Below are 17058 nucleotides of genomic sequence, written 5' to 3'. Positions count from 1 at the left end.
GAAGCACCTCAACTTAGGAATAGCTAATAAGGAATAATATCACTATTTCTACCAAAAAAATAATAATTATCGCTTACGGAAACTAAAACTAATTTAAGACCTTTTTGATTTCTTGTTGATATATTTTCACTGCTAGGGTGAGAGGCGACTTGTTTTATTTTCTGCCTCTGGTGTCACAATAACTTGCTGCCCTTGGGCATTATGCACCTTGACTTGTGTGTACATTCGCATTCATGCCCCAATATCTTATGAGAGGGTGGTATATATCTTTATAAATACATATTTGCTACTTCACTTCAGGCAGTAAAACTGAGCCAGCCTTGCATCTGTAGGCATGGAGAGGCATCTGTTCCAGCAGGCATTTCAAAGAATGTTCTGGATTTTTCAGTGTATAAGACTACAGTGGTACCTCGGGTTACAGATGCTTCAGGTTACAGACTCCGCTAACCCAGAAATAGTACCTCAGGTTAAGAACTTTTCTTCAGGATAAGAACAGAAATCATGTTCTGGTGGTGTGGCGGCAGCGGGAAGCCCCATTAGCTAAAGTGGTACCTCAGGTTAATGGTTTCAGAACTCACAGGGTTAAAGAGTTCTGTGTGACGTCCCTCAATTCCTGTCGCGTGACCCGAAAGGAGGGAGGAGTTGTTTCCTCACTGTTCCGTCTCCGCAGCTGAAGGAGACGGTGGCCATGGCTGCTAGCAGCCCAGGGGAATGCTGAGATGTAAATATTCTGCTGTAATAAAAGACTGATAAAATGGACACACAAGTGCTTGATGTGTTTGCATGGATCTGAAGCAACAGTTTTTCCGCTGTGTTTTTACTCTGCAAGGCGAAACCGGAGAGACGCAGATCGGCGCAGCTTGGCTGAGGAGCGTGCCGGACCGCTATAAACTGCAGCTAATTGGGGTCGTAAACCAATTAAGCTTCATTATCTAACAGTTAAGAACAGCTTCAGGTTAAGAACGGACCTCCAAAACGAATTAAGTTCTTAACCCGAGGTACCACTGTATATTTCCCCCCAATTTTTTAAAGTTTAAAGTTGGGGGTTATCTTATACACGGAATGTTGCAATTATTTACAGTGGTACCTCAGGTTACAAACACCTCGGGTTACAGACTCCACTAACCCAGAAATAGTACCTTGGGTTAAGAACTTTGCCCCAGGATGAGAACAGAAATCGTGTGGAGGCGGCAGCAGGAGGCCCCATTAGCTAAAGTGGTACCTCAGGTTAAGAATGGTTTCAGGTTAAGAACGGACCTCCGGAACGAATTAAGTTTGTAACCAGTGGTACCACTGTATTTCTTAATTTTGGGCTAAAAAAATAGGGGTCGTCTTATACATGGGGGCATCTTATGCACAGAAAAATATGGTAAGTTGGGCAGGCCTTCATTTTCCCCACCCCCTTCTCCAATGGTTTACATTTGATTTGGACTGCTTCTCCTCTCAATGCTATTGGGGTCACTGGTATTACTCCAAAGCAAAAGTTAGTCATAGAATGATAGAGTTGGAAGGGACCGAGAGAATCATGTAGTCCAACCCCCTGCAACACAGGAATTTAAAATTCACGGCCTGTAGTTCACTAAAAGAAAATAATATGAAAATGAAGTACCAATGGTATTTGACTCCAGTAAAACTTGCTAAGATGTATAAAAATTCTTCAAAACTATTCTGGAAATGTAAGGAGAAAGTAGGTACATTTTCTGATATGTGGCAGACGTGTAAAAATATAAAGGGCTTCTGGGAAATGATATACAAGGAAACTTAAAAAATGTTTAAGAGTACATTTGTTTAAAAACCAGGTGCTTTTTTACTAGGGGTAATAGGAGAAGTGCCAAGGAAGCTAAAGAGACTGTTTATGTATGCGACTACAGTGGCTAGAATGTTTCTTGCCCAGAAGTAGAAAGAAGAAAATGTCCCAACGACAGAAGAATGGATGACTAAGATGATAGACTAGGCTGAAATGGCTAAACTTAACCGTGAAGATCAGGCACCAAGATGGGGAAAAAATTCAATCAATAATGGGAAAACTTTATAGATTACTTTAAAGAACACTGTAAAAACGTTAAAACATTAGCAGGTTTGATGTAACGTGTGATGGGATGATGAGCTGCTTGTGCGTAAAAGCTTAGTCCCTCAGGGTTTGCTCAGCTTAGCAAAACTCTGTCTTTAGCGGAGCCCTTAAGCATGGCTCCCTCAGTCGCTGGCAGAATCCGACAGTGGGCGTTTGCGGAATCTCTTCCAACATAAAAGCTCCTTAACGGAAACGCGTCTTATGGACTCTCGGCGTGACAGTTTCCGGCGAGGTGTGGGTGTCCCTATAGGAGGTCCTGAAACCTCCTCACTGTTTTCGCTGGAAGTGTCCCAGAGCCCTTCTTCCGACTCCCTTTCCCTCGGAGCTCCTTCTCTCCCCCTGCTGGTTCCTTCCTCTGCCGTTAAGTCTCTCCTAACCTCCTTGAGCCCTTCCACCACCTGCTCTGATGGCAGTTCCCTGACATCCACCTCCCCTCCAGGGCCCCCTTCACCCCCTCCCGTCCCTTCCTCCATGGGCGGTGAGGATGCAAAACCCCTGAAAGAGCCTCCCTCCTCTTCTGAAGTCTCGAACACTTCCCTCCACCTGTTCCTGTCCCTGGCCCCCCAGTACTCCTCCTCATCAGAGTCTACTTCTTCTTCCCGCTCTGATTCCGGAAACCCTTCGAACTCCTCTTCCTCGTCGGTGGTGCCAAAATATTCCCTCCGAAACCTCGTTACAGACTGAGGTTTCCTTGGGAACCTTTGATGAAACGTTTCTATCAGAACCTCGTCATTGACTTCTTCTGCACTTAACCAGGTGTTTTCTGACTCTGGTTCTCCTTCCCAAGCTACCAAATACTCCACCTGATTACCCTTCCACCTGGAGTCAATGATTTCCGCCACATGGTTGTTGTGCTCCCTTTCTTCTATGACTGGTACCTGAGTCAACAACCCTTCATGTCCCCCCCTGTGTGGTGACAACAATGACCTGTGGAATACTGGGTGCAGTTTCATGTGGTTAGGTAACCTGAGTTTGAACGCCACCGGATTGACCTGTTGAATAACTTCAAATGGTCCCAATCTTTTGGGTCTCAATTTCTTGCAACCCCCTTTGAACGGCAACCCTTGGGTCGACAGCCACACCTGGTCCCCCACCCTTATGGTTTCACCTTCCCTTCTATTCCTGTCTGCCTGCTTCTTGTATTCTTCCTTGGCCCTTTCTAGGTTGAGCTGGAGCTGATGGTGGATCGCTTCCATCTCCTCTACAAAATGTTCTGCTGCTGGGACGCTCCATCTCTCCCCTCCTTCCCCTGGAAAAGCCCTGGGATGACACCCATAGTTTGCTAAAAAGGGACTCATCCCTGTGGACACATTCTCCGCATTATTGTAGGCAAACTCCGCCAGTGCCAACTTTTCTACCCAATCATTTTCTCTGTCATTGACATAACACCTCAAGTATTGTTGGAGGATACCGTTTGCTCTTTCCGCCTGCCCGTTGGTTTCTGGGTGTCGGGCAGTCGAAAAATTGACTTCTACGTGCAGCAAGCTCATGAGCTTCCTCCAGAACCTGGAAGTAAATTGTTTCCCTCGGTCGGAAACCACCCTCAAGGGGGTGCCATGCAACCTAAAAATGTGTTCTACAAACAGTTTGGCTGTCTCTTCTGCCGTGACCGCATGTGACCATGCTACAAAGTGGCACATCTTGGTTAACAGGTCTACAACCACCATGACAGCTGTTTTACCTTTGGACTTTGGCAGATCCGTCATAAAATCTATGGATACTGCCTCCCATGGCCTTTCTGGTGTGGGTAAGGGTTCCAATAGCCCCGCTGGTGCCAACCTCTCCCCTTTTGCTCGCTGGCACCGGTCGCACCCCCTAACATATTCCCGTACGTCTTCCCTCACTTTGGGCCATCAAAACTCCCTGGTAACCAACCACATGGTTTTGTGTTCCCCGAAGTGCCCCGCGGTGGGGCTGTCGTGCAATTGTTTGAGTACCCGACCCCTCAATTCACCTTCCGGTATGTACAGTGCCCCCTTGTAATACAACGCTCCGTTCCTTTCTTCAAACCCCCCTGTGTTCTCTCCACCTCCCCGTAGTCCTCTGATTTTATCTTGGGCGTATGCATCGTTCTCGATTTCCTCTACCAGTTCTCTTTGCCCCACCAATGCCGCCCCACACACCCAGTGGTCCTCAGGGATGATATGTCTCTCCTCTGGCTCCCCCTCTCCCTCTGGTTTACGAGAGAGAGCGTCTGCTCTGACATTCTCCTTCCCTGGCACATAGCAAATTTCAAAATGGAATTTGGAGAACTCCTGGGCCCATCTCACTTGTCTCTGGTTCAGTACTCGGGCAGTTCTCCAGTATTCTAGATTTTTGTGGTCGGTGCGCACTTGGACTTTGTGTTGCGCTCCAATCAGCAAGTGTCGCCATCTCCGGAACGCTTCATGAATGGTGAGTAGTTCTCGGTCGTACACGGTGTAGTTCCTCTCGGATTTGTTCAGCTTCCGCGAGAAGAAGGCACACGGTCTCCACTCCGATGTGTCTTCTCCCGGCTGTAGAAGCACCGCCCCCACCGCTCGGTCTGACGCGTCAGTCTCCACTCTCATGGGTTGCTGTAGATCCACATGCAAAAGTTGTTCTTCTGACACAAACGCCTTCTTCAATCTTTCGAATGCCCCCTGCGCCTCTTCCGTCCAAACAAATTTCTTCTTGCTGCTGAGACAATCAGTGATGGGCGCCGTTAAGTGGGCAAAGTTCTTGATGAACTTCCGATAGAAGTTTCCGAAGCCCAAGAACCTTTGCACGTCCTTCTTAGTTTTCGGTGTCTTCCATTCCAGTACCGCTTGAACCTTGCTGGGATCCATGGCCAATCCCTTGTCTCACAACCGGTACCCCAGGAATTCCACCTCTCTGGTATGAAACTCACACTTCTCTAGTTTCACCCACAGCTGGTTTTCTTGCAGTCTGCTCAATACCTCTCTTACATCTCGCACATGCTGTTCCTCATTCTCTGAGTACACCAGGACGTCATCTAAAAACGCTACGCAGTTTTTGTATAGCAATGGTCCCAGGACGTGATTCATGAACGATTGAAAACAGGCCGAGCCCCCTTGTAGACCGAAAGGCATAACGAGGTACTCAAAGGCCCCCAAGGGGGTGAACATAGTGGTTTTCCACTCGTCTCCCTTTCTCCTACGTATCAGGTTATACGCCCCCCTTAGGTCCAGCTTGGTAAAGATTTTCCCTTTCCTCACGCGGGTCAAAATGTCATCGATTCAGGGCATGGGGAAAGCCACTGGTTCTGACACTGCATTCAGGGCCCAGAAGTCCACGACCAATCTGGGTTTATCAGTATTTTTTTTGTCCACAAAGAACACTGGGCTGCCCCCCACCGCGCGTGACTCTCTGATGATATCTCGCTTGAGGTTCTTGTCAATGAACTCCCTTAACTCCTGCATCTCCCGGTCTGACATTGCATACAGCTTGCCCACTGGCAGTTGTGCTCCTGGGAGTAAGTTAATTTGACAGTCAAAGGGTCTGTGCGGGGGCAGTTTATCTGCTTCTCTTTCGCTGAAGACGTTAACCAGGTCGGCGTATTGTCGTGGCACCTTCCCTTTATCTGTTACTTCCATCCCTGCTAGTGTGGCCTGAGCTCCTGCCTGGGCTTCCCCTTCCTTGCAGTGTGCCATGCAATGCGCTGACCCAAAGGAAACTACCCTCTGGTGCCATCCCACTAGCGGATCATGCAGTGCCAGCCAGCTCATCCCCAAAATAATGGGTGCTCCTCCCAAGGTGGCCACATTAAACGCTATCAGTTCGGTGTGTCTTGCCACCCTCATTATCATTGGGACAGTCTGTTGGTTAACTTCTTCCCCCAACAGCTCCCTCCCATCAATCGTGGTCACCTGCAATGGGTTGCTCAAAGGGATAGTCTGTATCTGGTGTTCGGCTGCAAACTCCTTACTCATAAAATTGCAGGAGCTGCCTGAGTCCAATAGCGCCTTTATCTTTAATGGGTGTCCATTTGGCAGCTCAAGCAACACCTCTATTACAAGCGCTGGTCTTGGGGGTTCCGGCGTGGGCACATTCACTGCTCTTTGGCCTGGCTGCTGTGCCCCGACAGTGGCAGCCAGGCGTTGGCTTTTACTTGCTCCTTAACCCCCTCCTCCTCCCCTCCAACAGCTCCCGCCATCCCTTGCCATTCCTTTCTTTGCGGGCAGACTCTGGCAAAGTGACCTGGCTGTTGGCAGAGAAAACATTGCTTGGCGCTCTTTCCCTCCTTCTTCCGCCCTTCGCTGGGGTTTGAAACTGAGCGTGCGTGCGCTGTTCCAATTTCCATCGGCTCTGCTGGCGGGGAATGCTGCTCAGGAATCTCTAGAATGCGAAAATCCCTCCAACGTTCCCCCTTCCCTTCCCGCTTCTCCAAAGCTCTCGCCTCCTGGCGTGCTCCTATGGCCAGCACTGATTTAGTCAGCTGGTCCACAGACTCCGCCCTGGGCGCCCGGGAAAGTTCGTCCTTCACTGCCGAAGATAGTCCTTCTTCGAACAGCATTTGTATCGGTTCCGCCGACAAATCCCAACCCAATTTATGGATCAACATGGTGAACTCAGTCCAGTACTCACGGACAGATCGGCTCCCCTGTTTACACGCCATTAATTGTCTGTGCACCACTCCCTGCTCAATCTCGCTGGAAAACATCAGATCCATGGCGCGAAAAAACTTTCTCGAGTCCTTTAAGGCATCATTATTCGCTGCCATCAGGGGCCTCACCCAGTCTTTCGCCCCTCCCTCGAGGTGCCCAATCACAAACGCAACTCTCGATTCCTCATCAGGAAAGTCATCAAACTGCAGATTGAGGGCATATTGCATCTCTGTTCTAAAGGCTTGATAGTTCCTGGGATCCCCCCCAAACTTCTGCACCAATCCTGGCACCTTCCTCGTGAGTGGGGTGGTTTTTCCCTTTTCTGCATCCTGAGCCCTCCTCTCCTCGAGCCTAGCCGTTTGCAGAGCTAGCTGGACCTCCAACATCCTGTACCTTTCTTCCAGGCTTGGACCCTCTCCAGCTCCTCCCGCTGCTCCAGCTCCTGCTGGGTTGCTCATGATGCCTCTCCTTGCACAAGCTGCTTTCAGAGACTGTCGGATTGCTGTGATGGGATGATGAGCTGCTTGTGCATAAAAGCTTAGTCCCTCAGGGTTTGCTCAGCTTAGCAAAACTCTGTCTTTAGCTGAGCCCTTAAGCATGGCTCCCTCAGTCGCTGGCAGAATCCGACAGTGGGCGTTTGCGGAATCTCTTCCAACATAAAAGCTCCTTAACGGAAACGCGTCTTCTGGACTCTCGGCGTGACAGTTTCCGGCGAGGTGTGGGTGTCCCTATAGGAGGTCCTGAAACCTCCTCACTGTTTTCGCTGGAAGTGTCCCAGAGCCCTTCTTCCGACTCCCTTTCCCTCGGAGCTCCTTCTCTCCCCCTGCTGGTTCCTTCCTCTGCTGTTAAGTCTCTCCTAACCTCCTTGAGCCCTTCCACCACCTGCTCTGATGGCAGTTCCCTGACATAACGTTTATGAACTAATAACAGAATTAGGAAGAGAAAAGAAGTTGAAATTAATTAGAGAAATATAATTATATGCAAGGAGAATAAAAAGGAAAAAATGGAAACCAGGGAGGAGGGGAGCCATTTAAAGGCAAATTTGAATTGGATATGTATTTACAGCCGGCTGCCAGAGATCCACTGATCGCCGAAGAATTGATGCTTTTGAATTATGGTGCTGGAGGAGACTCTTGAGAGTCCCATGGACTGCAAGAAGATCAAACCTATCCATTCTTAAGGAAATCAGCCCTGAGTGCTCACTGGAAGGACAGATCCTGAAGCTGAGGCTCCAATACATTGGCCACTTCATGTGAAGAGAAGACTCCCTGGAAAAGACCCTGATGTTGGGAAAGATTGAGGGCACAAGGAAAAGGGGACGACAGAGGACGAGATGGTTGGACAGTGTTCTCGAAGCTACCAGCATGAGTCTGACCAAAATGCGGGAGGCAGTGGAAGACAGGGGTGCCTGGCGTGCTCTGGTCCATGGGGTCATGAAGAGTCAGACACAACTAAACAACAAAAATGTATTTACAAAAGTAAAAATGTTGTTATTTTGAAAACTGAAAATATATATATATATTTTTAAGGGATCTTTTGCCCAAAGTGGGGCTCAAACCCACGATCCTCAGATTAAGAGTCTCATGCTCTACTCTCTCAACTATGTGCCATAACTTGTGCTAAATACGTTTAAAAGGATGACATTCAACATTCTCATCACATAGCCAGGAATTTCACGAATAACGCCTGGGGCTCCAGCTATCAAGAGTCTTTGGAGGTCAAATTCCAAACCTGAACTACCAGTAGAAGAACAATATAATATACACAGCAAATGGTTCCAATCAAAATATCCTTTCTTTATTGGGAGCAAACCTGCTTCAGAGCATGGAGGCAATATGAAACACTAAGGGAGTGATCCTGTGTACATGAAGCAGACATAAAGCAGGCCAGTGCAAGCTAAGTAGGCATCAAGTTACACCTGATCCAAACACTGTTCAGGAGAGGAGCGGCTGCTGCTGCTGCTCTGCCTACACCTGGCAGAGGGAAAACAAACCTTTAAAATAGCATTCCATGCCAGGTTTCCAGGTCATGAATCCAGTCTAAGTCTACTCTCTCTAGTCCTACCACCTCTAAAGGTGAAGGGACTCCTGACCATTAGGTCCAGTCGTGACCAACTCTGGGGTTGCTGCACTCATCTCGCTTTATTGGCTGAGGGAGCCGGCGTTTGTCCGCAGACAGCTTCCGGGTCATGTGGCCAGAATGACTAAGCTGCTTCTGGCAAACCAGAGCAGTGCACGGAAACGCTGTTTACCTTACCGCCGGAGCGGTACCTATTTATCTACTTGCACTTTTTGATGCGCTTTTGAACTGCTAGGTTGGCAGGAGCAGGGACCGAGCAACGGGAGCTCACCCTGTCACGGGGATTCGAACCGCCGACCTTCTGATTGGCAAGTCCTAGGCTCAGTGGTTTAACCCACAGTGCCACCCGCATCCCCCTACCACCTCTACACCCCCAGAATGCCCCTTTTTGGGGACTCGCACCAGCTTTTGCTCAGCTGAGCCAGGATGAGCAAGTTACATCAGTGTATCTTTAGCTGAGAAGGGGTTGAGGATTAATGCCAGCTGAGCCACGAATCAGCCGGCTGCCAGAGATTCAACTGCACCCTGAGCTGCTCATCCCAGCAGATCTTGCCACAGGATTGCCCCACCCCCAGATGAAAGAAGAGGTGAAGTCTGATTCGCACCAAGCAACAAGCCCTTACCTATGGATGGAAAACGGAGTAATAGACTTGATAAGAGATGCCTTCGCTCCCACTTTAGCTGCTTCCACTGCTCCTCGAACTCTGTACAGGACTGTTTCACCATAGCTGACAAACTGCTGGTTGTAAACAATGATCTTTCCATGGGCTTCCTGAGCTTTTTTTTGCAGGTCGTCAAAGGAAGTCACCACTAAGACCTCAGCCGTAATGCCTGAAAATGAAAAATTGGGACAGTTATGGAGACAGGCCTGACCAAAGACATTTCAGTGCCTGAAAAATCTCCTCCTACCAGGGAAGGCATATCTCTTCCCGTTTCCCTCAGATTCTCATATTCCAGTCTTAAGTTCTCTACATTATTGCATCTGTTTGCAATTTTTATATTAAAAGGAACATTGCTATGACAATCCATCAGCATTTTAGTGCGGATTCCTCCGACTATACACATTTTTGCAAGCACTTCCCCTTAACCAAATGCTTTTGGGTATGTTATTTTCACTAATATATGCATTTGTATGCACATTCCCCCCAGCTATATGCGTTTTTGTAAACATTTTTTGGTTCAAGAACTGCGTGCAAATTTTGAAGGACAGTTGCATTTCAGATGTATACTGTTTCTCGAATTAGGATTTCATTAAAATGTGAACTGGGCCAAACTTCTCCACCATCCCTCCCTCCCATTAATCAAGATGGGACACAAGGTACCAGGAAGAGCTTTGGTACACATCCTGCACATTCCACTGGTATCTGGTGGGCCACTGTTAGAATAGGACGCAGGACCAGATGGGCCATTGGCCTGATCCAGCAGGCTTCTCTTTTGTTCTTGCATAAGTGCACTGTTGGCTCATGGGTCAGATCTGTTCTGTCTTCCACTCTTCTGCCAATAATGGCACCCAAACCCCCAACTTGAGGCAGCTCCCATGGTAGTGGGGCAGAGCCAGACACTTCGCTAACTGAGATGAAGCAGGAAATAGTGCCCCCGTCCCCACATGTCAAGGCACACAGTACCCAAGACTAGCCACATTTTGGCACCATAGGTAGAAAATGCCACAGGCATCTTTTCTTCCCCTTATGGTAATAATAAGTTAAATGCCTAACAATTTGCTCCTCTTTCATGTCACCCAAGGCTCTTCAAATGGGATTCAGTCACGTACTGTCAAGTTCAGGTTGTGCAATTCAAGTTGGTTTGGAGCTCTTGCACAACAAACCCTGTTCCTCCCAAAAAACTGGACTTGTTGTGATAAGGAGAGCGATGGGAAAACACGCTGAGAAGTATGGGATGACATTTGTTGATGCAACGTAATCAAAGTTCCCTAAATCAGAGTCAACACTTAGTGTCTAACCTCCCTGCATACTTTTTGCAAACCAATCAAGACATGTGTGCAATAAACAGGTGGTCTGGAAGCAACTCCCAAATAAGCTGCCTGAGACTGCCTCACCCTGCCTAATGGGAGGACCAACCCTGTGCATGGATATGCAAGTTGACAGCAATGTGTACATTTCTAAGGAAGAGGAAAGGTGGCTGCATTAGAGGAGTCTTAACCTGGGATGGCCAGCCATATGACAGAGGGCAAGCTGACCCATAGGCCTTAAAAAGGTAAAAGGTAAAGGTACCCCTGCCCGTACGGGCCAGTCTTGACAGACTCTGGGGTTGTGCGCCCATCTCACTCAAGAGGCCAGGGGCCAGCGCTGTCCGGAGACACTTCCGGGTCACGTGGCCAGCGTGACAAAGCTGCATCTGGCGAGCCAGAGCCGCACACGGAAACGCCGTTTACCTTCCCGCTGGTAAGCGGTCCCTATTTATCTACTTGCACCCGGAGGTGCTTTCGAACTGCTAGGTTGGCAGGCGCTGGGACCGAGCAGCGGGAGCGCACCCCGCCGCAGGGATTCGAACCGCCGACCTTTCGATCGGCAAGTCCTAGGCGCTGAGGCTTTAACCCACAGCGCCACCTGCGTCCCACCCATAGGCCTTAGGGAATAGCAGTTCCCAGCACAGTAACACTCCCATATTTCCAAGATAACACATGTGTATCTTTTATCATTCCTGCAATACGCTAGAATTCAATAAAATAAAACAAGGGACAATGACATTATGTCTCCTGTCAGGAATATAGATTTGCAGGGCTTCAATTATTTCCATTTTAAACACACCACACAGCTTCAAAGTATTGATACAATCTGACCATTGTTTTGCTTGGTTGCTGAGTAACATGAAACATTATTATAAAGGGCAGAATCTGCCAGGAAATTTTCTTTCATGAAGTCCTCTTTGAAATGAAACCAATGTTTTTCATATACAGATTTTTTTTAACCCATGGGTGGATGTGAAAGTGATTTATAAAAACACAAAAGCAGTGGCCGGCCTGAAGTAATTCCTCTCAGTAGGCTTTGCTTCTTCTCTTTAAAAACAAAAAACCAAAAACCCCAAAGATCTGCAGTTTCTGAATTTCTAGTACAAATAAACTCTTAAGCAAAAAGTAAAAATGAAACAAAAAACACCCACTATAAACATTTCCTCTCTGCCTACTCTGTGGCCTTGCCTGAGAGAACAAATAAATGTTTATAGGTAACAGTGGTAACCAGATGGGATGGTTTTTGTGTGTGCTCATACTACATATATTTTCACTGAGCGTACATTTGGGAACCACGTTTCATGGTTTTTACAAAATCGTTCGCAAGATGACCACAATGCTCAAGCTCTAATCTTGCAGACGAGTTACAGAAGTAAGTGGAAACTGTTCAACAACAAGAGCAAGGCTCGGCTGCTAAATATAGAAGTCGTAATGGATGCCTGGAATTCCACCACTGCATTTCACCTAGAAGCCGCAAAACACGTCAGTAAAAGCTAAATGCTGGAACAAATGTCACACCCCCCCCCCACACACACACACTTCGTTTGTGCCAAGGCTAAAGGAAAGAATGAAAAAGCATTAAAGTCTCCTTTCTGTTCTTCAATTTGTAACTGTAAATTGTAATTACAGTGGAACCTCAACTTACGTACGGCTCTACTTACGTACGATTGCAGTTACGACCTTCAGTAGGTGCTTCGACTTATGAACTTTCCTCTAGATACGAACAGAGGCCTTGAAGCAGCCCGGAGCTCGCCTGGCCGGCTGTGGAGCAGCGCTGAGGCCTCTGCTGCTGGGGAGAGGGCCCCCATCCCACCCCCGAAGCTGTGGAAGAGGTGCCGCCTGCAAGAGGCACAGCAGGGCGCACTGCAGCCCCAAACCCCGCTGAGGAACTAACCTGAGGAAGTCCAGAGAAGAACCTGGCCTGGCAGGAAAAAAAGTGACCCTGGCCGAAGTGAATCAGCTCTTTACTGACCCTTGCCCTACCCCCAGCTTGTAGCCAGGTAGGCCCACCCACCCTCAGTGAACATAAGAAAATAAATAATTTTTTTTCATTTACAATACTATCTTATAGTACAGTACATCGATTACTGCCTTCATTTTATGGATCTATGGTCTCGTTAGACAGTAAAATCCATGTTAAATTGCTGTTTTAGGGGGTGTTTTTCATCGGTAAAGGTAAAGAGACCCCTGACCATTAGGTCCAGTCACGGGCAACTATGGGGTTGCGGCGCTCATCTCGCTTTACTGGCCGAGGGAGCCGGCGTACAGCTTCCGAGTCATGTGGCCAGCATGACTTACCTGCTTCTGGCAAACCAGAGCAGCGCATGGAAACACCGTTTACCTTCCCGCCAGAGCGGTACCTATTTATCTACTTGCACTTTTGATGTGCTTTCGAACTGCTAGGTTGGCAGGAGCAGGGACCGAACAATGGGAGCTCACCCCGTCGCGGGGATTCGAACTGCCAACCTTCTGATCAGCAAGTCGTAGGCTCTGTGGTTTAACCCACAGAACGGATCAATTCAGTTTTCCATTTCTATGGAAAAGTACGCCTCTACTTATGTACGTTTCTAGTTATGACCGGACCTCCGGAACCGATTATGGTTGTAAGCAGAGGTTCCACTGTAGTCTTATCTAGATGCTTGCACTAAAGTTTTCAACAGGAAACCGCTGCCCGTTTCCTGGCTGCTATATAAAGATGTAATAGCCAAAGCTCTGACAAAAACACTCCCTCAACATGTGATGAGTTAACCTGCAGGATTTGCTACTGCAATCATTTGAGCCCCACCCCTACCTCTGGTAACTGGCATTCGGCGCCTTCCCTCTGATACTGGAGTTAGTGCACACCCATCACTATTAGTAGACACTGATCTTCTCTAAACCCCTTTCAAAGCCATCCAAGTCGGTCGCCATCTTGTAGTAGCAAGTCCTGCAGGTTAACTATGCAGTGTGTAAAGTGCTTTCTTTTGTCTGTCAGGAATCTTCCAAGTTTCTGCTTCATTGGATACCTATGGGTGTAGAACCCATAAGTGAGAGACAGAAATATCTATGCACATTCCATACACCCCACTGACTCTACTTTTTGTAAACTAAAAATCTCCAAACATTGTAACTTTTCCTCACAGCTCCTTTTTCAGGTGAGGTGACCAGAACTGCATGCCATAAATCTCTCCATAGATTTCTATAATGGTGTTATGATATGGGCAATGTTATTTTTGATTCTTTTTCTCATGACCCCTAACATGGAATTTGCCTTCCCCCCCCCCACCCTAGGTTGACATCTTCATCAAGGTATTCCTGCATTGCAGGGGTTTGAATTAGATGACCCTTGGAGTCCCTTCCAACTCTACAATTCTATGCAAAGTTGTATTATTATTATTATTATTATTATTATTATTATTATTATTATTAATGAGGGTGAAAGAGGAGAGTGCAAAATATGGTCTGAAGCTCAACATCAAAAAAATGAAGATCATGGCTACTGGTCCCATCACCTCCTGGCAAATAGAAGGGGAAGAAATGGAGGCAGTGAGAGATTTTACTTTCTTGGGCTCCATGATCACTGCAGATGGTGACAGCAGCCATGAAATTAAAAGACGCCTGCTTCTTGGGAGAAGGGCAATGACAGGCCTAGACAGCATCTTGAGAAGTAGAGACATCACCTTGCCAACAAAGGTCCGTATAGTTAAAGCTATGGTTTTCCCAGTAGTGATGTATGGAAGTGAGAGCTGGACCATAAAGAAGGCTGATCACCGAAGAATTGATGCTTTTGAATTATGGTGCTGGAGGAGACTCTTGAGAGTCCCATGGACTGCAAGAAGATCAAACCTCTCCATTCTGAAGGAAATCAGCCCTGAGTGCTCACTGGAAGGACAGATTGTGAAGCTGAGGCTCCAGTACTTTGGCCACCTCATGAGAAGAGAAGACTCCCTGGAGAAGACCCTGATGTTGGGAAAGATGGAGGGCACAAGGAGAAGGGGGCGACAGAGGACGAGATGGTTGGATAGTGTTTTCGAGGTTACCAGCATGAGTCTGACCAAGCTGCGGGGGGCAGTGGAGGACAGGAGTGCCTGGCGTTCTCTGGTCCATGGGGTCACGAAGAGTCGGACACGACTAAACGACTAAACAACAACAATACATTTGCTCACATTTGACATTTTAATGCCCGCTCACCCAGTCGGCAAAGATCCTTTGGGAGCTCTTCGCATTCCGCTCTGTGAACCAGCACAGGAAGTGCAAACCTGGTTGGGTTCATGTAGAAACACGGACTGAATTAAATCCACAAGCATCCCTATCCTTCAGAGCTCCTTTAGTTGCTCCCACTGCGTTTGATCTGATGCAAGACCAAAGGACAAGCTTATAAACAACAAGGAAGCAGGAAGTTCAGTGCTGCCGGTGTGCTGATGCTGTCCAGTTGCTCTCCATTCAGTTTTGTTTTGTTTTTAATCCAAATAGAGGAAGGTGCTGGAGGGGCACTGTGTGTGGGTAAGAGGGTTGAAATCCAATCCAGGCAGGAGTGAAACAGTAATGGCGGGGAGATACTGTGACGTTGGCAGCGAGACACACCAAGCATCCAGGACATTTTCTTCAGGAGGAACTCACCGGAACTCAGTTCCAGCAGCTCTCATGTGGGTGCCATCGCCATGCTAAGAGAAAGAGGAAGGCGTTCGTGGTGAGTTCCAGAACCTCTCTTTCGAGAAAAATAGCAGTGCAGACGCCCACCAGACTGCAGCTCAGACCAGGTCACACAAAATTGGTTTCCTATTGAAAATTCATTACACATCGAAAATATGCTGCTTCTGCCTACAACTAGGGGGGAAATAAATTAAGAAAGGTTGTGGGCAGACCTTGAAGTTTGATTCTAGGAATAGATAAGGTGAGAAAAATCTAACTTGGCAGGCTGTCTGGGCTTCCAAACTCCCCCTCCCCTAACCGTCCCCCGCCAAGTGCCAAGCATGCCAAATCTGAGTACTGAGTGAGAAATCTACTGAAGTTTGCTTGGCATCCAAGTGAGGTGAACCGATAGGCTGCAGCAGTTTCTAATGAAAAGGGAGCCGTGTACCTAAGAAATGTCTCAGTGACAGGATCATCCAAAGAGCCGGCGAAAATGAAGCCAGGGATCTGCAGATTTTCATTTTCCAGTAGGAAAAGAAAAAAATGGAGAGGGAATTGAGGTTTGTGCTGGCTGGCACTGCAATCTACATGACGTATCCGCTTCAGTAACAGATGAGCAGAATTGGCACCAGGTAATTGGCGCTGTGGGTTAAAGCCTCAGCGCCTAGGACTTGCCGATCGAAAGGTCGGCGGTTCGAATCCCTGCGGCGGGGTGCGCTCCCGCTGCTCGGTCCCAGCGCCTGCCAACCTAGCAGTTCGAAAGCACCTCCGGGTGCAAGTAGATAAATAGGGACCGCTTACCAGCGGGAAGGTAAACAGCGTTTCCGTGTGCGGCTCTGGCTCGCCAGAGCAGCGATGTCACGCTGGCCACGTGACCCGGAAGTGTCTCCGGACAGCGCTGGCCCCTGGCCTCTTAAGTGAGATGGGCGCACAACCCCAGAGTCTGTCAAGACTGGCCCGTACGGGCAGGGGTACCTTTACCTTTAATTCATCCCAGTGCTCCATTTACACACTGCATCAAGCGATGAAAACATAATAACATGTGCTCATGATTGTTCATCAAGGCGAGGAAGAACAGGAGCTATTCCTGACAGCTCCTTGCTGCATTAATGAAGAGGAACTGCAATAAAATAGAAACAGTGGTGCATGTAATGAATACAGGACACTACAGTATATGATGCCTTCTTACATCACTAACTGCAGAACCGCGGATGGGGTGGGTGGGATTAAGCCCTCTTCCCAGGCACCATGGTACGAACTGGACCATAAAGAAGGCTGATCGCTGAAGAATGGATGCTTTTGAATTATGGTGCTGGAGGAGACTCTTGAGAGTCCCATGGACTGCAAGAAGATCAAAACTATCCATTCTGAAGGAAATAAGCCCTGAATGCTCACTGGAAGGACAGATCCTGAAGCTGAGGCTCCAATACTTTGGCCACCTCATGAGAAGAGAAGACACCCTGGAAAAGACCCTGATGTTGGGAAAGATGGAGGGCACAAGGAGAAGGGGACGACAGAGGACGAGATGGTTGGATAGTGTTCTCGAAGCTACCAGCATGAGTTTGACCAAACTGCGGGAGGCAGTGGAAGACAGGAGTACCTGGCGTGCTCTGGTCCATGGGGTCACGAAGAGTCGGACACGACTAAACAACAAGAAGACATGTTAAACACATTTACCATCTCATCTAATTTTGCCCTTTGGCAAGCTACTTTTTTCTGGTGCCCTGTGGTTGTGAAGGCTC

The 17058-nt window shown here is 48.0% G+C and overlaps 1 protein-coding gene across 4 annotated transcripts in view; it reads right to left on the bottom strand.

Moving 5' to 3' along the window:
- The window catches only part of CPQ (carboxypeptidase Q), a 182979-nt gene that overhangs the window by 132659 nt on the left and 33262 nt on the right, over nt 1-17058 (bottom strand). For all 4 annotated transcript variants that reach the window (XM_079984743.1, XM_079984742.1, XM_079984744.1 and 1 more), the window contains one exon: nt 9360-9567. In XM_079984743.1, coding sequence (XP_079840869.1) covers nt 9360-9567 — 208 coding nt within the window. The remainder of the gene's footprint in view (nt 1-9359; nt 9568-17058) is intronic.

Source organism: Podarcis cretensis (assembly GCF_951804945.1).
Source record: "Podarcis cretensis genome assembly, chromosome: 7".
NCBI lineage: Eukaryota > Metazoa > Chordata > Lepidosauria > Squamata > Lacertidae > Podarcis > Podarcis cretensis.
The sequence above is the reverse complement of the archived record's forward strand: the minus strand, read 5'-3'. Positions and strand labels throughout refer to the sequence as shown.